This window comes from Dipodomys ordii, unplaced genomic scaffold, assembly GCF_000151885.1.
Source record: "Dipodomys ordii isolate 6190 unplaced genomic scaffold, Dord_2.0 Scaffold1, whole genome shotgun sequence".
Classification (NCBI taxonomy): Eukaryota; Metazoa; Chordata; class Mammalia; order Rodentia; family Heteromyidae; genus Dipodomys; species Dipodomys ordii.
Genome location: NW_012267217.1, coordinates 49,619,865 through 49,641,854, shown reverse-complemented (window position 1 = coordinate 49,641,854; position 21,990 = coordinate 49,619,865). Strand labels below are relative to the sequence as shown.

The 21,990-nt window shown below is 39.5% G+C and overlaps 1 protein-coding gene across 1 annotated transcript in view; it reads right to left on the bottom strand.

Moving 5' to 3' along the window:
• Positions 1–429: 429 nt before the first annotated feature.
• Positions 430–21,990, bottom strand: part of Atic (5-aminoimidazole-4-carboxamide ribonucleotide formyltransferase/IMP cyclohydrolase) — a 21,810-nt gene continuing 249 nt past the window's right edge. Inside the window, exons 2-16 of the mRNA XM_013011687.1 lie at positions 21,736–21,862; positions 18,421–18,497; positions 17,290–17,356; positions 15,839–15,927; positions 15,206–15,357; positions 14,523–14,679; positions 11,720–11,845; positions 9,766–9,873; positions 8,826–8,911; positions 7,358–7,447; positions 6,587–6,715; positions 4,311–4,403; positions 2,798–2,980; positions 941–1,096; positions 430–660 (exon numbers count right to left, since the gene is read on the bottom strand). Coding sequence (XP_012867141.1) covers positions 541–660; positions 941–1,096; positions 2,798–2,980; positions 4,311–4,403; positions 6,587–6,715; positions 7,358–7,447; positions 8,826–8,911; positions 9,766–9,873; positions 11,720–11,845; positions 14,523–14,679; positions 15,206–15,357; positions 15,839–15,927; positions 17,290–17,356; positions 18,421–18,497; positions 21,736–21,862 — 1,760 coding nt within the window. The 3' untranslated portion in view covers positions 430–540. The remainder of the gene's footprint in view (positions 661–940; positions 1,097–2,797; positions 2,981–4,310; positions 4,404–6,586; positions 6,716–7,357; positions 7,448–8,825; positions 8,912–9,765; positions 9,874–11,719; positions 11,846–14,522; positions 14,680–15,205; positions 15,358–15,838; positions 15,928–17,289; positions 17,357–18,420; positions 18,498–21,735; positions 21,863–21,990) is intronic.

The following is a 21,990-nucleotide window of genomic DNA, read 5'->3' as shown; positions in this document are numbered from 1 at the left end:
GGCTCTCAACAGCTAATATGCTTTTATGTAGTTCCAGAGAAGAGATCTTGGGCTGCTGAAGCCATGGCAGCATGTCACTCAACAGAGGAGAGGTCTGCATAAGTGCCATCCACAAGGGCCAACATGTCTTGCTAATCCTCTCTGTGGTTCCAGCGCACAGGGGATAATCTGCTGCTTGTTTAGAAAGCACACAGCCAAGCTTCTTAGAGCTGGGTGAAAAGACTCTCCTGTGGAGCTTCACTTACGCCATCCACGCTGGCTGCTCAGCCTCTCAGGCTTAGTTGCAGACCACAGGTTTCACACGGGAAATGTGGCGGGTGGGCCGAGTGCCAGGAAGATGGGGTGCTCCTGTGACCTCTTGCATCAACCCTGGGGTGGGCCAATCTAAGACCGCCATACCTTCTGAATTAAAACATGAGTTTCTAAAACTATGGACCCAACCATGAAGATGTTATTTTATTTTTTAAATGATTCTTTCAAAATTTCACACATGATTATTCACCTACACACAAACTAACCATGAAATAATAGGGAGTAAAATCAGTGGTGGAAGAGCCGGAGATCTGTATGAGCCAAAATGATTCCCAGTTCATCGCAAGCTTCAATTACAACCTTGTCAGCAGCAGAACCGGAGGGAGCTGCAATGTAGGCCACACCGCTCTGAGGGAAAAGCAATATTGATTTTCAATACACATGGCATGTAAACCTGCAAATCTCCAAATCCCCATCCAGAACGACCCAATTCTGTCAAAAAGGCAAGGTAGCAGAACTTGGGCCACTCACTGTTTACATGGAGAAGTCACCCACTTAACCCTCCAAACATTACTGATTTTGTAACACTGCTACTGCTTTGGTACATAACAAGCCTAAACGCCAGAAGCAGGCTTCAGAAGGTGTTTCTGTCTCAGTTCTATGAAGGCATGCAGCTACTCCAACTCACCCTCTTAGCTCTGTCTACATTATCCCTGAAAGGGAAGAAGGCATCCGAGCTGAGAGAAACGCCAGTTAGTTTGTCAATCCACTCCTCCTCCTCCGCCTTTGTTAACAACTCAGGGACTTCCTCAAACAGTGCCTTCCACTTCACCAAGCCTTCCCCCTGTGGAGCGGGAAGAGAAGGTGGTTAGTCTGACATCACCTTTACTGAGTTCCACTTGATGAAAAGTACCATGCAGAAAGCCAAGCTCTCATGCACTTTCCTGTGATTTCTCACTTGTTAAATAATCACACACTTCAGTACAGATTTTTAGAAACTTTTCTTGAGGTTTTGCAAAATACTTCATTACAGAAGAAAAGTGCTCTGAGTTTACCAAGTAGAGATGACATCGTTTTATGTCCTAAGTCAGTTTACTAGACAAAACATTCTTTGTTTGGAATCTTTCAGTTAGGTCTACTACTTTTTATCCCTATAGCAAAGAAAATAGAAAATTATATTCTAAAGGGTTTTCAAAAGAGTCCTTCAACAACATTATATAACAATTAATCTCAAATATAAAGTTAGGTGCAGAAAAATCAAAATATGAATCACAGTATTTGAATATTGTGTCCCTGCCAAAATTTATGCTGAAATTTAATCTTCTTTGCAGCAGTATTGTAAGGACTACAGGGTTGGTGGTATGTGTCTGGAATCCCAGAACTCAGGAGGCAGAGAAGATTGCACGTTTGAGATTAGCCTGCCTCAAAACAGAAATGAGGCTTTTGGGAGGTGATTTAGTCATGGAGCTGTCTTTATGATTGGTCTAGCATCTTCCAAGGTAGACAGAGATTAGTCTCCAACAGACCTCAAATCTGACATCACCTTGCTTGGACTTCCAGCCTCCAGGACTGTGAGAAGTAATGCAAATTACTCAGTCTGCGGTACTCTGTTACAGAAGCACAAATGGACTATACAATTATTTGTATTTTAAAAGATACTTGGCTATACTCCTGTTTATATACAGAGATTCTTCCAGGACCTCCACTTTCTGTTGAGGCAGGGAACACAGAGAGAGTCTCATTAGGCAGCTCACTAACTTGTGATCCTCCTGCTTTAGCTTCCCAAGTTCTGGCATGACAGGGGTGGCCTGTCATTTCCAGCTGGCCCACTTCCAGGACCACTGACATGCATTTGCTCAGTAATATCAGACAGAAAATATCTATGTATTGAAGTGAAAAAGGAAAGATGTTTCAAGTACTTTTGGTTTACAAGGCACAGCCAGCCTCACTGTGATTCCTGTTCCTGACAGATAACTGTGCATGGTCAATGCACACCTTTGTGTGATCACCTCAGTTTTGATTAGTAGCTTCTCTGCTTCCTACCCAGTTTTGTGTTAAACAATTTCTATGTCTAGAAACAGGGCTAAATCTTTTCTTCTGGCATTTTCCTTGAGGTCTGCAATTAATGCTCCCACCTGGCCTTTCTCAAAAACATGAAAAGAAAAAAAAGCAGATCCAGTTAGTGGAATGAGCTGAGGACATGGCTCAAGTGGTAGAGTGGCAAGCACCCATAAGACTTTCAAATCGCAATACTACCACACACACAAAAAACAAAAACCCCAATGGAGTGAGCTGAAGGAATGCAGCTCAATGGTACAGAGCCTGCTTAACATGTGCTAGGCCCAAGATTTGATCACTGGCACCTCTACCTCTAATCACCAAAGTTAAGTAAGACTCAGGATAATGGGATACTACCAAAAAGTTTAACGATTTTAGACAATTTCAAGAAATATTTCTCTCTGTACAATGAAATACTAGTTAGTAACTGACTTGTTACACGTACATATTAACACAGTCCACCCAGAACTCAATCATAAACCTTTACCTCATGGATGGTGCCAGTTACATACTGATCGATGGCATTGGAGATTTCTGCTCTCTTCACCCCAGGTTTAAACTTCATGGAAAGTACTTGTGGATGATGTCTAAGCCACCAATTGTTTGCCTTATCTCCTGCAAGGCGTGTACAGTGTATCCGAGACTGCTGTCCAGCTCCAATGCCAATCACCTGAGGGACAGATATTGAAATGAGCACCTGTTCCAACAACACCTTCTCAAAGGACATCAATAGGGAAGAATTCACTGTGCATTGTTTTTGCTGGATCTCATTTAAAACCAGCAATAGGCACAAATTCCCAAGATTTTAGTCATTAGAGATGGGCAATTTTAACAACTGGAAACCACTAAAGTTATGAGAGTTCTTTCAGGCCATATGTAATTAATATCCACCTGACTGATCAGACCCCCAATTTGTGGACAAAAAAATAAATGAATAAATGCTGAGATGAGCTATAAATACTATGAGAGAAAGCTCCCCATGCTACATCAAACCATGCACCTCCTCACCCCCTAAATTAGGAGAGACCTTCACAGTGAACTAGCTCAACCATGCATTGATTCAGATGTTAAGGAAGAGGTTAATATTACAGATGCTGTTTGACTTAATAATTGTCTTAATAAAACCCATAGTAAAGTTTATTTTGTTTACTGAAGTTAACCCCATACTAAAGTTTACTATGTTTAAAGTTAAAAAGGCACTAAATATACCTACCCTGGCAGGCATCGAGGCTCAGCCCTGCCTACTTTCCACATGCTCACACTAATTTTTGCCTACAGCTTGGCAAAGTCATTTAGCACAAAGCCTGTTTCATAACAAAGGGCTAAAGCTTTCATGGAACTTACAGTGCACTAAACATGAAAACCATGGTAATGTGGGAATATTTCTCAACACCCTCCATTGGAGGTATTGCCATGAAACAGCTGAATGCTTCTTTAAGATGGGGACCCTCTGCACCTTGACTGTAGCTGGAGTTAGGGTATAATGTGTGAAAACTACACTTAAAAAGTCTAACTTTCACTGTACATAAATTATGCCTCAATGAGCCTGATTTTCTCTTAGTCTAGTTGTCATGCAAGAGGCTAGGGAGTGTAGTTAAGTGGTATAGTAATTGCTTAACATTTGGGTAGCCCTGGGTCCAGGCCTTAGCACTCCAGACAAAATGAATGGATGAATGAATGAATGCATGATGAACAAATAAAACATGAAAATACAGTCTGATAGCTGATGGTTCCCTCCCTCCCTTCCAGTTTTATAACAATCAGAGTCCTGCAAATCCAAAATGTGCCAACTCATTCTTGACTAATTTTAATACTAGTTCTAGATTTACTTCTTAATCTTCCATAGTTTTAAGTCTATTCAAATGCTGAGTAAGCACTGATTAACTGGAAAAAGGTAAAATTTCCCTTTCAAGCTGTCTACTACCTGAGGCAGATGTATTTTTGAACATCATTTTGTAAAACCACAGACACCCCAAAGGGAAGTTTGGCAGCTTGGTTACCTGCCCGTTCTTGGCATAGCAAACGGAGTTAGACTGAGTATACTTGACAGCGACAGTAGCTACGATGAGGTCTCTGAAGGCAGACTCTGGCAACTGAAATAAACAGAATGGCAAACTGAAGCAGGCTTGTTAATAAACACATTAAACTTTAAGCTTCTTACCTACAGCTAACAAAACAGACCAACAGCAGACCCACTTTGTAGTCATGATGCTTAAATGACAGTAACATGAACTGCTCATGCCACATACTTCCATGTTTACTAAGAACAATTATATATTTCAGATCCTGTGGTGGAACTGTTGGCGCAGTGCCCAGTAGTAGCATAGACTCAAGCTGTGACAATTTCTAACAATTCTACATCAAGCCTGTATACATCACACAGGATATGCAATGCAGTATTTTGTTAACTAGAGTACTAGTTATAGCTTCAATTACCTAGAGCTCTAATAAAACTTATATTCAGAAACAATGCTAACATTTTCTTAGACATAGTGGATCATTGTGGTATACACACAAGCCAAGGTGTTCTGGGAAAATCAAGTTTGGCTTCTTCAAAAGCAAATGTTTTGACTCTGAAGGAAATCCCTTGTTACAGAGGATAAAAAGACAAAATACAAACTGGGGGGAAAAACAATAGTACTTGTAATGCATTAAAAACAGAAAAACAAAACAATACCTCAAAACTCAGTAACAAAACCTGAAACAACTTAAATGAAAATGAACAAAAGCTACAAAAAGATTTTTTACTAAAGATGGCAAACAATCATATGAAATAAAAGTTCAATATGAGCTATTATTATACAAATTAAGTCAGAATTAGTGCGATATTACCACAATTATCAAATCTAAATGAATACCTTCACAAAAGCTGGTAGCAACAGAATCACTCATCTATTACTGTTGAGAATGTAAAATGCTGCAAAGCTGTACATCCTCTCTGCAAAACCCTTTGGAATTCTTTTTTTTTTTTTGTCAGTCATGGAGCTTGAACTCTGGGCCTGGGCGCTGTCCTTCAGCTCTTCAGCTCAAGGCTACTGCTCTACAACTTGAGCCACAGTGCCCACTTCCAGCTTTTTCTGTTTATGTGGTGCTGAGGAATCGAATCCAGGGCCTCTTGCATGTGAAGCAAGCACTGGACCACTGAGCCACCTTCCCAGCTCCCATCCCTTTGGCAATTTTAAAAGACTAAACACATAACTGCTATGTCTTGAAGCAACAAACATTCCTGCTTAGGAGTGAAATGGAAATTTTGGCAGAGAAATGGAAACTTATGTTCATATGAAACCCATATATGAATATACAGTGGCTGTCAAGGTTGAGGAGGCAGGGCAGCAGGGAAGGGAATAGCAACTGAAAAGCAGCAGGCGAACCACGAACAACAGCAGTTTTCAAGTTTGCAATAACTAAGACGTAGGGCTGGGTGCAGCTTCTGGAAGCTTTACAGTGCTAAGGGACAAACTGGAGTTCGGGTACACTAGAAAAGAGAATTCTAACAGATGGCCAGGGTTTCTGCAGAGTAGACCAGTCCTCACAAATGCTGAAGCCCAAACCAGCTGAATTACTTGACAGCCAGAGATGAGCACTCTCTCACCTGCCTGCCACAAAGTGCAAGTCAACTCTCTGGAGACAGGTAACACCACCCATGCTCTCAATACTCTTTCATAGTCAGTGCCCAGCATTCAATCAAAAATTCTAGGCACAGGTAAACCAGAAAACAAAGGGATGACAGCTTCAAAATACTGGAAAAAAAAGCATAGCCAATTCAGACCTGAAAACAGCCTTCAAAACTTGACAAACAGACCAATTAATCCTTCAAATCTGAAGGCCCAATATCTCAGGGGCTAGGGCTATAACTCAGTGGCAGAGTATATGCTTAGTATATGCCCCCCAAATCAAGAGGGGGAAAAAAAAAGAATTTCAGAAAGCAAATACTAGCTCCATTTTCCCCTTGAGTAAACTTGGACAAATTTCTACAGTTGCTTATGCCACAATTCTGCTATTTACAATACAGATGACAGTCACCTACATGGTATGTTGAGATATAATACATGCTCATTCAAAGAATGTGTACCTCCTACATGATGACAAAGAGCATAAGAATGAAAACTTGTCTACACAAACATAAATGATCACTGCACAGGAAATGAAACAACTAGATACGCATCAGAGAATTTCTGCCTATACATGGTTTATCATGGTGTTTCAAAAAGGTGCTAACTAGTATGACCTTCTAAAGTTACTTATTAGCATTCAGTTCAATCCTTTTCTTACTTACATCTTTATTTTTGGTAACGATGTTGTTGAATAATGACCTGTTGATGACACCATTGTTTCTCTTCTGGCTTAAACGAAGACCAAAGAGAGTTCGAACTTCATTTTCATCTGGTTTATAAGATTGGTCCATCTAAGAAACAAATTTTAAAAGTTAAAAAGTAATTATATCAATAATCTTCAAAGTCTTCATAAAGGTTCTAGGCCTGCTGGCCACAGGACTGTCATCCCAGCACTTGGGAGACTGAGCAAGAAAATCCCAAGTTGAGGCCAGCCACTGTGGCCATCAGGGCTCAAGCAGTAAAGCATTAGCCCATGAGCATGCACGCTAACAAGCTTGAGGCCCTGAGTTCAAAATGCCACTACTATCAGCAACAACAATAAGAAAGTAAAGGAAAACAAAAAGAATGAAGACTGAGATGGCAGCTAAGTATGGCTAAATGTGGTCAATTCTTACATGGAATCTATGGTAAAATGTAGAATTACTGGCATTTTAAGAATATACAGGATAAACAAAGGAGAAGGATATACAAATATGGCTCTCCATATTTGTGCATTCTGCATTTGTAGCATCAACCAACACATATTACAAATATTAAGAAAAAAATAACCACATTTGTCCTGAATGCATATAGCCTTTTTTCCTTTCATTATTCCCAACAATACGGTTTAACAACTATTTACATCTTATTTCTCTTAGAGGAAAGATTACAGATGGGGAAAGAGACACTAAATAGAAGAGCAAATTACTGGTCTAAAGAACAATTGCACTGACCTGAATAACACAGTAGTTTCCATTTTTCTTTTTAGAAAGTATTTTTAAGGCTTCTTCCTCATATCCTGGGGCAATAATACCATCAGAAACCTGCAAAGATATTCAATGTTAATTTTAACTCTAATTTTATTGTTATTATTGAGGTATTGTATAAAAGGATTTTCTTTTGTTGGTTGTGGGGCTTTAACTCTAGGCCTGGGAGCTCTTCAGCTCAAGTCCAGCACTCTACCACTTGAGCTATAGCACCACTTCTGGTTTTCTGGTGGTTTATTGCAGATAAGAATCTCACGGCCTTTCCTGCACAGGCTGGCTTTGAACCACGATCCTCAGATCTCAGCCTCCTGAGTGGCTAGGATTACAGGCATTAGCCCAGCTATCAGTAGCATTCCTTTTGGACAAAGTCACCCCTTCCTTCACTTTCAATGCTCATTTTAAAAACTGTGGATTGCTGATGAAAAAACCTAGCAAGTTATCTGTCCCAGATACTGCAGCAGTACCATGAACAGATGACACTAATACTAAACTTGGGATACAGAAGTACTTTCTATAGCTGACCTATCTTGTTTGCTGTCCTTTCATTTCATTGTTAGTTTTAACTAAGTTTTACTATATGGATGATTTTCTCAAAAAGGAAAACTAATTCTTATTATTCATGGGGTTGAGTTTTGTACTTGAAAGAGCATTCTCCATTCCCGGTGCTGAAGTACCTGCTCATGTGGCTTAGAGGAGGCCTGTCCCTCAACACCAAGCACAGAGATTAGCTTCCAACATACGGTTAACACTTCATAACTAAGATAAATGTCACAGCCTTGAGATAACCTGTAATATGCCATGTCAGGTCCACTCTGGTTGGGATAGTAATGGTCATGTATATGATCTCTAAGTATTGCCAAGCTACAGGCTCCTCTGCCCTTGAACTATGTTTTGTTTCTTAAATCTGTTTCAGCTACCTTCTTTTTATCTTTTCTTCTGTCTTTCAACACCAGTGGCATCCCTGATTTTTCATTTCGTGTTCAAATGATGAGGGCTGATTCACATATTAACTTAATTTCCCCCTTTCTACACACACTGACAATAAGATTGCATTAATGGCATTCAAAGATATGCCTGAGAGAATGTAATAGGAACATATAAAGCAAAACTTTATAAAAACAGTCAGAGGAAGTGGCGCTGTAGCTTAAGTGGTAGAGCGCTTGCCTTGAGCTGAAGAGCTGAGGGTCAGCGCCCAGGCCCAGAGTTCAAGCCCCACGACCGACAAAAAAAAAAAACAAAAACAGTCAGATATCCATTTGAAACATTAAATCTCAAAATGAACAACTGAAAGATTCAGCTTCTACATAAAATATCAATATCTCCTTGATAATTTTAATTAATTAAATATAATATAAATACTGCAAGTCAGTGTTTCTATGAACAAATGCCACTTTATCAATTTATTCATGGATCAAAATACACAGTATCTACTAACTTCTCTTGAGATAATTTTTGCAGTGGGGACATCACAAACATCAGATAATGCAATGAAGTCACCAAATGAAGACATTCTATCAGCCCCTGCAAATCAAAGTTACAAAAAGGTATTAGCATCATTAAGTATACTCAAAGATTTAAAAAAAAAAACAACCCTGTGCAATCATATAAAATCTATTTTCTCTAAAGTTAATTTTCTGTATAAGCTTTAATTAACAGACCAATGTCATTTTAGCAAGCAGTAACAGGTATTCATTAATTTTTAGTTTAGCATTTAGTAAACTTTCTCTCTTAAAAATCAAATTAAACATTTTCCAAGCTTTTCAGCCACATAGTCTATACCTTTCAGCCAAATGGTCTCAAATTTTAATTTGTAGTTCAAAATCAGCCACAGAAAATATTTTAAAAAATGGCTTTAATCCAAATATATTTATAGAAATAGAAAGCAAGACTGGATTCAGCCAAAGGGATATAGTTTGCTAGCCCTTGATATATATGGTAAGTTATGTTTACTAGAAATATTCCTTAACAAGAATTACATGTTTCTGAAATACATAAAATATAACTTAACCAATTCATAAAAGTGCATTCAAAAGCCTAATCTAAACTTATACAAACCAAATTCCATTTGTGTTTCCATTTAGTACATTATAACACTGACATACCATTAGGTTTGGTAGTATATACCTGTAATCCCAGCACTCAGGAAGCACAAGCAGGAGGACTGTAAGTTTAAGGCCAGTATGGGTTACATGTAAGACCTGTTTCAAAGCCTTTTAAACATATTTATTATGAGGTACTTATACATTCATTTTCAAATGAAAACAAAGATAGACTGATATCTCACAATGAAGAAAAACTGTTACTGGTTTATTCTATTCACGATAAAAATACTGATTTTTTTTTTACCACAAAGTCAAACATGGTGGTTTTCTGACCTCTTGCTCTTGCATATGCAGTTGACACAGGTGTCAGAGTGTCATAGAGGTCGTAGACCATACAGACTTTGGCCTCATCTTTACTGAGTGGAACTCCAACAGCAGCGCCTGGCAGAGAAACCCATGAAATATATCATAAACCTAACAATCTCAAGTTGCCACTTGTCAATCCCAACATTCAAGCTTTTTTTTCCCCAAAAATTATCTACATAGCACATTTTCTAACATCTGTACTAAATTAAATAAAAATCTAGCATCTACCCTGAGCAACAGGAACCAGGATACAAGGACACATGCACCTCCATGTTCACTGCAGCACTGTTCACAATAGCCAAGATATGGAAGCAACCCAGATGCCCCACTACAGATGGATGGATCCAAAAATTGTGATAGCTATATACAATGGAATATTCTACAGCCATTAGAAAGGACAAAATTATGGCATTCACAGGGAAACGGATGGAACTAGAACAAATCATTTTGAGTGAGGTGAGCCAAGAGGAGAGAGACAAACGGCACATAGTCTCCCTCATATGTCGATGTTAAATCCAAAATGCAAGGAGATATGACAAAGTAAACAGGACTCAAGAAACAAAGGACCTCCACTCAATTTGTTGCATCATTTCTGAATGACTCCATGTTCTTGACCACATATATATCTATATATATCTACACATACACACACACACACACACACACACACAAACACACACACACACTGAGGGAAGCACAGAATCAGAGGGAAATGGGAAAATTACAACAGAGGGGCCCATCAGCTGCACTGGACATTGATGAAAATGAACTAAGCAACTCAAGGGCAACAATGTGAGGGAGGGAATGAGAGGGAAAAAGGAAACAGCTTATACTAAGCAAAAGGAAAGAAATGTACGTATCACTAGATGTGGAAGAAATAGTTGTATTGTCAAAGCGTATGGAATTCACAAACATTATAGACCATGATAATGACAATTTGCCTCATGAAGGTTAGAATGTGTTTGTGACTATTACTATCTCACAATACTACAAAATTTGTGAAATTTATATAATCAGTTAATCTCTATAAAAATTAAAAAAATAAAAAATTCCACTATTTAGCTAGGTAATTAAATATCAAAATATAGTTGTAGGAGGTAGGGGGCATTCTCTTCTCTGTCCCCTAACAGCACAGAGCCACTGGAGGCCACTGGAGGTAAAAGAAGCTGTCTACTGCTGACTCTTCCTGTTCTGCTGGGTGTCGCACATCAATTATTTCCACCCCACTCACATCACTAACATCCACTGACACTGAGAAGCACTGCACGTTAGACCAACAGACCTGCTGATACCTTCAGATGCCTACAATGCAGAATTAAAGACCTAAATGGAGCAGCAAACAGGTATCTCACAGAATGGCTAATAAAAGTTTACAAGTAAAGCAAGAAACACTTTTTAAAGTATAGAAAAATATTCTTTGGTCTATTAAGTTAAGCCATCTCATTCACTTTTAAACCGTCAGGTTGATATTGGTAAGATTCTCCTATCTCATAATCACTCCATACAATTATATGTATCAGGTTTTGGTCATATTAGTACTAATACCATTATCCGCACACCTGCCCAAAGTGGTTTTAAATACAATAAAACACCTATACTGGTGTTATGGCTTGTCAACATTCAAAAGAACTTTAAGAGCAGGGCATTTACAGCTCCGCCTATAATCCTGCTACACAGAAGGCTAAGATCTGAGGACTGCGGTTCAAAGCAAGAAAATCTGAGAAACTCTTTATCTCCAATAAACTCTTTCTCCAAAAAGCCACAAGTGGAGTTGTGGGTCACATGGTAGAGCACTAGCCTTGAGCAAAAGAAGCTCAAGAACTGTGTCTAGACCCTGAGTTCCAGCCCTCCGCCCAGCATTAAAAAAAAAAAAAAAAAAGAATTTTAAAAGAAATGTAGGGCAACTGAGCTCAGTGCTTACCTGCGGGGCTGACATGCTTGAAGGAGGCTGCAGCTGGGATGTCTAAGGCTTCTTTGAGCTCCTTTACCAACTGCCAAGCATTCAGAGCATCACATAGGTTTATAAACCCAGGGGATCCATTCAGAACTATACATAAAGACATAGAAACTTAACCAAGCAGGGTCAACAGAATCAGATATGTGTGACTTTCTTAAAGTACAAAACTACATTAAGACCCTAAATGTTTTAATATATTTAAAATACAAACAGATACAGAAAACATATTAATAACCTGATGATAAAGGAGAGCAAAGCAGCTAAGTGTGAGCCCATGTTTAAAAAATGTACACATGGGCTGGGAAGTTGGCTTAGTGGTAGAGTGCTTGCCTTGCATGCATGAGGCCCTGGGTTTGATTTCTCAGCACCACATAAACAGAAAAAAGCCAGAAGAGGCACTGTGGCTCAAGTGGTAGGGCCCTAGCCTTGAGCTGAAGAGCTGAGGGACAGTGCCTAGGCCCAGAGTTCGGCCCCCACAACCAACAACAACAAAAAAAAAATGTACACACATATGCACACACACTACCCGAGCACCTGATCTGGCCAGACTAGAAGTAAATCAATAAAGAAAGGAGTTACAAGAGTAGCAATGAGCCAGCTTCATGTAAAAATTAAGAACCTTAAACAACTGCAGCAGGTAGTATAAATTTTAGGTTATAAACCCTTTCAATTTAAAATATTACACCACAAGCTAAAGCAAGAGCAAGGTGGAAGGAAAGAAGGGCAAAAACGTATAGTGCAGCAGACACAAGAAGCCCTGCCAAGAGCGGAACTACAGATACAAGAAGACCATAGTTTTAGAGTTTGTCACTGTCTAGTTTCTAGCCAGTGATACAATTTTTTGTGTCCTGTGAATAAGCATAAGAAATTCAGTACACAGCCAGGCGCCGGTGGCTCAGCCTGTAATCCTAGCTACTCAGGAGGAGGCTGAGATCTGAGGATCGCGGTTCAAAGCCAGCCTGGGCAGGGAAGTTTGTGATAAATAAACCGCTAGAAAACCGGAAGTGGTGTTGTGGCAAAAGCTGAATAGCACAAGGACAGAGCCCAAGCCCACAGTTCAAGCCCCACGACAACAAAAAAAAAAAAGAAAGAAAAGAAAAAGAAATTCAGTACAGTTGGATGCCACTAATTAAAAACAAAAATGTGTGATTTCATCTCCTTCATGTGTTATGTTAGATGGGTAAGACTTGCTGATACTACAGCATCAGTCACTGTTCTTGGTACCCAGGACACATTCCTCATTCCTCCCACACTCCCCCAAAATGTAACACCCTCATAGAGCTTTCGGGGAAGGAGGAGTGATGACAAGAAACAGAATAGACAACAAACAAACAAAACAATAAACAACAAACAAAAAATGTTAGTTATTGATCCAAATGAGTTGAAAAAGTATGTCATAAGAAAACTGCACATAGTCAGAGAATCAGCTCCTTTGGCCTTTCTTGCCTTTGGTGTCCTGACTCCATGATATAGGCTTACCTGGAAGAGTAGGGACAACAGCTCAGCTCTAACTGCCTCACCCACCTTATCTGAATATGCAGAGAAGGTAAGAGTGTCATGGTCGGATGTTGATGATGACAGCTAAGATTTATTTAAAACGCACTGGGCCAGATACTCTAGATTCATCATATTATTAAAAATTTTCCTTAGCCAGTTTTGTGCTACAATAACAAATACTGGTGACAAGGTAATTTATAAAGAAAAGTAACTTATTTCAAAGTTCTAGAGTTTGGAAATTTCAAAATTCTGGGGTCTGTGTGCTGTATCACAACACAGGAGATACCACGGGTTTGAGGGGACCACTGCCCCTTGACAGCACCATTAGTCCACTGATGAGGGAATGCCCTCGTGACCTCATCACTTCCTAAAACTTGCTCAAAACCACACAGATGTAGAGGATGGAGGCTAGAATTATGCTAACTCAAACCGCCTACCTTGCTTCTTCCATCACTCACACACTGGTAACAAGGGAAAAAGGAAGCTGACCAGAAGGCCTGCTTCTTTCAACCTGGGATCTGGCATGTTTTCAAGTATGAATAAAGTTGTCTGCTCAGATCCAGGGCCAACCCCCCTGGGTACTGCTTAACCTCCAAGCCCCACAACTGAACTCCTTTGCCATTCTCAACACTCCCTCCTCTGAGATGACATGCTCTAACAGCCCGACTAAGGAACAGAGCAGGGAAAAATACTGAAAACCCCCACTTAACCCACAAACCCAAAGTTCTGGTTTCTGTTTGAAGAATTACCCACCAACGTATTTGCTAACTTCAAACTTGCATTTTGGCCCGATACAACAATGCTTCTAGCCCCATCATCCCAACATCAATGTTTCTTTATTATTCCCCAAATTAATAGTCCCTTTTCTGTTCTCAGTGGTATTCCAGATTCAGATTTTCCTCTGCTGGTTCCTCTACTGCTTACCAAGCAGGTGGTAAAGCACTTCAAGGCATGGTCATGATCCTCTATGAAATCTAGGCCATACCATTCTGTCTCAGGTCTTCAAACAACATCTATAAACAAAGACATTCCATCCACATGTCCAACTTGACCTCTTCCCACAATTGTGATGTGTGGGTTATATGGTAGGACAAGGTACAACTCCATTATTTGTGCTCACAAGTCCAACTGGCATCTCAGATTTAGATGGCTTTAAGACATAGTATGTAATAAAACTTCGAAATTTGATCCAAATCAGACATGACACACGACACAGAAAAAAACACATGTATCCAGACAGCACACTGTGCCCTACAACACAAGGCTTCACCTGTGATGGGGAGCTTGGGCTTCAGGGTGTACAGCTGGGCAGGAGTCTGATGAGGGTTCATTCCATACCTCAGGGGCATCTGAGATTTTCCTTTGCTGTACTGTTTCCTCAAGTAATCTGAAATTGCTTCATCATATTGTGCTGTGAGAGTGAAGGCCTATAAAAAAAAAGGTAAGTTGTTAGAGACTGAGAACATCTGGAAGGGGGGACAAGATGTTCTAATGCATACACTGGACACACACACACACACACACACACACACCAATTAACAGTTGATGGCAAACCTAAATTATCTTTCCCCAATTCTGTTTCAAGTCTCTCCTTTTTATTTTTATTTGTTTGGTATCAGTCCTGGTGCTTGAACGTGCTGTCCCTGAGGTTTTTGGTCAAGGCTAGTGTGTTCTACCACTTGAGCCAAAGCTCCACTTTCAGTTTTTTGGTGGTTAACTGGAAAGAAGCATCTCAACAGCCTTTACTGCTTGGATTGGCTTCCACGATCCTCAGATCTCATCTTCCTGTGTGGCTAGGATTAGACATGAGCCACCAGCATCTAGCTAGTCTCTCCATTTTTAATAAAAAGGTAGCAGCCCCAAGCAGTGTCTCATTAGCTCCTCTAGGAGGAGCACTGTTTACTAGTTACTGTGCTAGGTGGATGTTATAGTATTACAGAAGCATGTTCCTACCTTCAAAGCTAACTGGCGCCTTGTCTCCAAGGATGTGTCATGACTGTCAGAGCTTTTCATCTCTGTGGACACTGCCACATAGTCCTCTGGCTCACACACCACTGTTACTCGAGCATGGTTTTTAGCTGCAGCTCTCAACAAGGCTACTCCACCTTTAAAGGACAAAAGACATTTATTATTATTATATTTTTTTTTTTGTCAGTCGTGGGGCTTTAACTCTGGGCCTGAGCGCTGTCCCTCAGCTCTTCAGCTCAAGGCTAGTGCTCTACCACTTGAGCTACAGAGCCACTTCCATTTATTATTATATATCCATATATTGGCATTTCCTTATGAGGTGATAAACCTCTTTCAAGCTTCTACTTTATTACATAAAAGAACAAATAAGGAAAAGTGAGCGATATAAACTGGCTAAGAAAGGACTCTTTAAGCAAGGTGTGGGAGGCTGGGGCAGTGAATCTTGTGTTTGAGGTCCATCTGAGTTACTTAAGAGAGTTTAAGAGTAGCCTGGGCCACCTAGTGAAAACCTGTCTCAAAAGACTACACACATACACACACTTGCTGAACAGCAGAAAGTAAACTTTATTAGAAATTTATTAGAAATTGTCAGTCTTCAAAATGATTTGTCTAACTTACCAATATCAATTTGCTCAATAGCCTCCTCAATAGTCACCTCTGGAGAAGCCACGGTCTTCACAAAGGGATACAGATTACAGGCCACAACTCTAAGATCAACAGAAATTTATTTGCATTAACAATCTTAACCTATATGGTTTATATATATACATGACCAAACGCCATATAAAATAAAATATAAACTGTAAACTTGACATTTTAAAACTCAGTAAAAATACATACTAACTCTGGAGGTCCTATGGTTTAGAATACATATTATTTGTCACATACACCATTCTCTCAGAACCATACTTCAATGTTACTGCTTGGGTAACCTGAACTCCCCTGTACTACCTGGCCATCAAAAATTTACTTTTTTTTTTTTTTAACCTGGTATGGTGACACACACCTGTAATCTCCTCTAAACAAACAAATAAATAAAATGATTTAAAAAAAAAAAGGGCTGGGCACTGGTGGCTCATACCTGTGATCCTAGTACAGGAGGCTGAGATATGAGGATCATCGTTCAAAGCCAGCCTGGACAGGAAGATCCAAAAGACTTACTTCCAATTAACTACCAAAAAATCGGGAGTGGCGCTATGGCTTAAGTGGTAGAGTGCTAGCTTTGAGCTGAAGAGCTGAGGGACAGCGCCCAGGCCCAGAGTTCAAGCCCCATGACGGACAAAAAAAAAAAAAGACAAAATTCAAAAAAAAAAAAAATCACACTTAAGACTGTGATTGCTATTTTCTAGGACATCCAAATTTGTATTTTTTCCCAATGGGTTACATACAATGATGCAAAACAATGGAGTATTTTAAGGGCATTTTGCCCACAGGGAAATCATGAAGATAATTACAACAGGAAGGCTGAAATAACATAAAAGTTAGAACAATTAAGAATAACCAGTGAAGCGGAGATTTACCTCCAGGACTGCAACATGAGAAGCTCTGTAGCCCTCTAGCCTAATTAGAAAAAACTGATGCAGTTCATTCTAGAGGATTTTTATCTAGATGTCCAAACTAGACAAATATGAAAAAAAAACACTTGAATGTGGTGATGGTAATACAACTTGTATGAATATACTTAAGATCTTTGAATGCTGTATTTTAAATTGGTGACCTGCATATATGAATTACAACTCAATTAAACTATTACACGTTTCAATGAACAATAAGATGGGTGTGGTGGCATAATGATTGTAATCCCAGCACTTAGAATGCTAAAGTAGGAGGCTTAAGAAGAGTTCAAGGCCAGCCTGGTCCACATAGACACACAGACACACGCGCGCGTGCACGCACCCCCCCCCCAAAAGTTATACAGTTAAGAAATGTAAATCTGGCAAAATTAAAATGCTTACACAGGCAAAACACAGAAGAGATTCACTAAAGTTACAGTGAGTAAAAGAAAAAAGAAATATTCATATTCTGTCTCTGTTCCTTAATGTGTTAAAATATTCAACTTCAAATTTTACCTTATAAGATTGAAATCAAGTCGGGACATGTCGACATTATCTTCTGGGATATTACGAGCCAGAATTCCTAATTTTACAAAGTTAAAAAAAGTATTAAGTTCAAGATATTCCTTTCAATACCATGCCCACAGTTAACTCTGCTAATGTTCTTTTTTGGGGGACTTTAAGACAAGGTTTCACTATGTTGCCCAGGCTAGTCTTAAACTTCAGGCCTTGAGCGTTTGGATTATAAGTACATGTCACTGCCCCTGGCACCTCTGACAGTCTTAAAGAATATAAAATGCCCAGTCAAAGAATTATCAAACAACAGCAGCAGCAAAATACTAGGTATTGTAAAATCTTTTCAATCAATACCTAGTTCCTTTAATTGTATTTCTGTGGTCTTTTCTATTTTGGTAAAGGGATCAAAAACCAGAGAATTATACTTGCTAGGTAAGTTCTTTTCCACTGAGCTATATATCCCAACCCAAATTCCTTTACTGCTTTTTTTTTCTGGGGGGGGGAGCAATTCTGGGGCTTGAACTCAAGGCCTGGGCACTGTCCTTGAGCTTCTTTTTGTTCAAGGCTGGGACTACCACTCGAGACACAGCACAACTTACAGCTTTTTCTGTTTATATGGTATTGAGGAATCAAACACAGGGCTTCATGCATGCTAGGTAAGCACTTTCGCTAAGCCACATTCCCAGCAAGAAAACACAAAGGAATTTTTCTGCAACTACTGTGGGTCTATCATAGTTCATTTGTTCTCAAGCCAATGACTTTTCTATGATCCTCAGCCTCTGAGCCTCCATTCAGCTGCATTTTTCTACAACTGTGGAGTTAGCAATATTCTACTGGTAAACATTTTGGCTTTATGAGCAGTGCTGTGTCTAATAAACAAATGTAAGCACACTGAAAGTCAGTTATACTGTGCCACTAAACTTGTATTACTTTAAAAGTCTATACACTTTGTGGTTAGAACTACATATTATATATTATGAAATATGGAAGCAAATGTAACAAAACCAAAATAACTCGAGGATTAGATTCAAGCTTATGATTTACTTCTTCCCCTTATTTTCTGTGAAGTTATTAATTAAAATATTCCTGAAGTCTGCTAATTGTTTTATACCAAAAGTATCAACTACTTACCAGCATGGACTGCAGGATGTAGGGTTTTCACACGGCCCCCTAACATTTCAGGAAATCCTGTTATTTCAGAGACATCTCTAAAACAGATTTAACCAAACATTATTACAGTTTCTGAACTGTCACTTTACATTATTCAAAGGATCTATCATCAAGTCTATTGCTCTTATTTCAAGAAATTTTGAGCCTGAATTGAATAAAAAAATTACTCTAGTTTTTTAAGTTTTTCACTATATTTAATCCCTCTGTCCCAGAGTCTCTGTGTATGTTTCTTTCCTCCCCTACTCTTCCTTTCTTCCCTTCTTTCTTTCTCCCTCTCTCCCTCCTTCCTTCTGCTGGTTTAAGCCTTGAATTCAAGGGCTCTACAGATCTTGCTCACTTTTTTGCTTACAACTGATTCTACCACTTGAGCCATGCCTCTAGTCCAGCATTTTTGCTAATTGGAGAACTTTCCTGCCTAGGCTGGGTTTGAACCTTGAACCTTAGATCTCAGCCTCTCAAGCAGCTAGGACTACAGGCATAAGTCAACACTGTTTGGTCTACACCGGATTTAAGTAAAATTTTATTTACTTTTCAAAAATGCTTATGGTGTTTTTAAACTGGTATGTGCACAGGGAGAATTATAAATACTAAAGCATTGGTCTTACAGCTTTCAGAAGACAGTCCTAATCCATATAATTAAATATTGCTAAGAATGAATTCAGCCAGACATGGTGGTCATGCCTACAGATCCCAACACTGGAGAGAGACAGAGGAAGGATCTAGAGTTGAAGGTCCATCTGGATTCCACAATAATACCGTTATACAAACAAAAAACAAAAAAATTCAACTGAGAAGCAATTAGAAAGTAATCTCAGAAACTGACCAAAGCAGGAAAAAGAATTTAGTTTTATGATTAAAAAAAAAATCCCAGGCATCCCAGGTCCAACTCCTAGTGCAAGAATGGAGTTTTTCTTGGCCATAAGTATTAGTTCATACCTATAATCTCAGCACTCAGGAGGCTAGCCTGGGCTATACAACAAAGAAATAAGAATTAAAAATTTAAATAAATGGGGAAAGAAGACTGCTCAGTGAAGTGATGCTGATTTTAACATAACTGGGAAACACACACACAAATAAATTACTTTTGGATCAAAGGTTTAAGTATTAAATGTTGCAATTCTATAAATGTTTTTAAAAAACACAAAATATGAGAAAGGGCTAAATGAAGAGGAATAATCATATATCAATTCCTATCAACTGAGCTCCAGAAAGTTGTACCCATATGTGGCAGAATTTACACAGAAAAATGTCTATAGTATATAAAGGAAGAAAAAAAAAGCCAGGAAGCACAATTGTATCTCTCTGTGAACTGTGAAATAAGCATAAAGCATATGCTTATAAAATATTAATATACATTGTTAATAATAAAAGCCATTTCTACTTCTGACATTTTTTATCATTTCCTACATTTTCCAGGTTTTCTACAGTCATTATGTTATAAGTCAACATGCTATAAGAAAATAAACATCTTAAGACAGCAAATTCTGACAACAGGATACTGAATTTCCTGGGTAGACTCTCCTACTAAGGAGAGCCATTTGTGGATGGATGTAGCAAGCATGAGGCCTGGGTTCAATCCCTAATGTAGGAGAGAAGGGAGGAGGAAGAATGATTTATGTGCAAATGAGCCGTGACTGGCCAAGAACATACAGTTCTAGCATCATCTGAAAACTGGTGAACCATGGTTCAAATTCAAAATTTCCTTCATGTAATTCAGGAAATTAAATCTATTTCCCCCAGTTGAGGAAAATAGATTAAAACTTATAGGTAGCAGATCTAGTCATAGAAGTAAACACTGAGTCAATAAAAAAGCTTGTTACTCCTTGGTGCTTAAGAATTTGTATCTAATAGTTGTAGCCTTCAGAAGTACATATTGTACACTCACTCACTGACTATAATCTCATCAGTTTACTTCATAACAAGATTACACTAGCTGTGTGATCTTGGGAAAACTACTTGTTTGTGCCTCAGTTTCTTTTTCTATCTGCTGAGGATACTACCTGTATCAATGTCTTGCAATGACAGGTGTCAATATACATACCCAACGCATCAGCGAACTGGGTCTAAATAAAACCACTGGATCTAAATAAAACCAATAATGGTGAACTCATTCATCCTTTAATGGGGATAGATATATATATATATATTCTTAATACACACACACATTTATCACAATAAAGGTAAGCAAGGAATGGCATGGAACAAGAATGATAAGTATGCCAGGTACATAGTGTCATTTTTTTTTATTTTGATCAGTCTGAAATGTTTCCATAATACAAAGTTGGGGGCAGGGAAGCCACAGATGAGGACTTTCCTTAATTTGGAGAAAATCCAACTAATACAATGGTAACCCCACCTTGGTTCAATGGAAAAATTCAGGTCTGGACTTAGACCTCTCACCCTGCTGCTGTTTACCTGCGTCAACCCACCTGCCCTCTGAGAATCAAGGATCAAAGACAACATGCAAACAGATTTTGAGAAACTTATGCATTTACTGAATAAATAAAGATATTCTTGCCACTTGGACTTGCCAAATGTAGGGAAGCTATATATTGCTCTCAGAAAAGCACTTCCCAAGTAATGGTGGATAATCCACCTCTGTATTTAGATCTTTTTCCGCATTAGATACCAAAACAAATGTATCTGGGAGGTAGATATATCACCCCTTTGAATACAGGCTGTAGTTTACCATCGCTGTGTCCGCTGGTTTTCTGCATTTCCTACTCCCCCTGCATTCTCAATGCCAATTCTTTGAGGATGGGAATGGCCTCTTGATTTAGCTCCTGTATATCCCTTCCCATTTCCTGGTCAGGTAACAGAAAAGCTTTTGAAGGAACAGTAAATGACTTGTAGCTTCATGAGATTACTGCAGATGCAAGAGAGGCAGGTGTGACACTTCCTGAAGTTTTGTTAAAATAATGGGATACATTAAGTCACACACATAGTGTAAACCTTTGACTTGGTCGAGCATCCAATTTGTTAAAGAAAGTTGGCTAAACAAGAACTAAGGCTCCAAAGCCAGGCCCGCTCAACCCTACATCTAAGGCCTTCCTCAACTTTGTGAACTTGTGCAGAAGTCACAAAATTGAGATCTCCGCACCTCCCCTCCCTCTCTGAGCATCAAGTGTGGATAGGGCAGGTACCAGCCCCGCGGCGAGGGTTGTGGGGACCGAGCACTGGGTACTTTATTCTCAGTTCCTGGATTCCATTCGTTTCTGGTTCTCGGAGATGGCACTTTGGGGTTGGACCTCACAAGCCACGACGGCTGGGCCTTACCTGACCGCCAAGCCAGCGTCCCTGAGAGCTTTTGCGGTCCCTCCGGAAGCGACGAGGTTCAAGCCCAGAGACGCCAGGCTTCTGGCAAACTCCACAAGGCCGGTTTTGTCCGAGGCGCTAAATAAGGCTGAAACAGAAGACATGGTTTCCCCTCGTGACTTGCGGTACGCGGCATCGCATTCGCTAAAGCCTGGGGGAGGAGGGCGAGCGGCGCACCGGCGGCCCGGCTGGGCCCACGGGCGAGGCCGCCCCGGG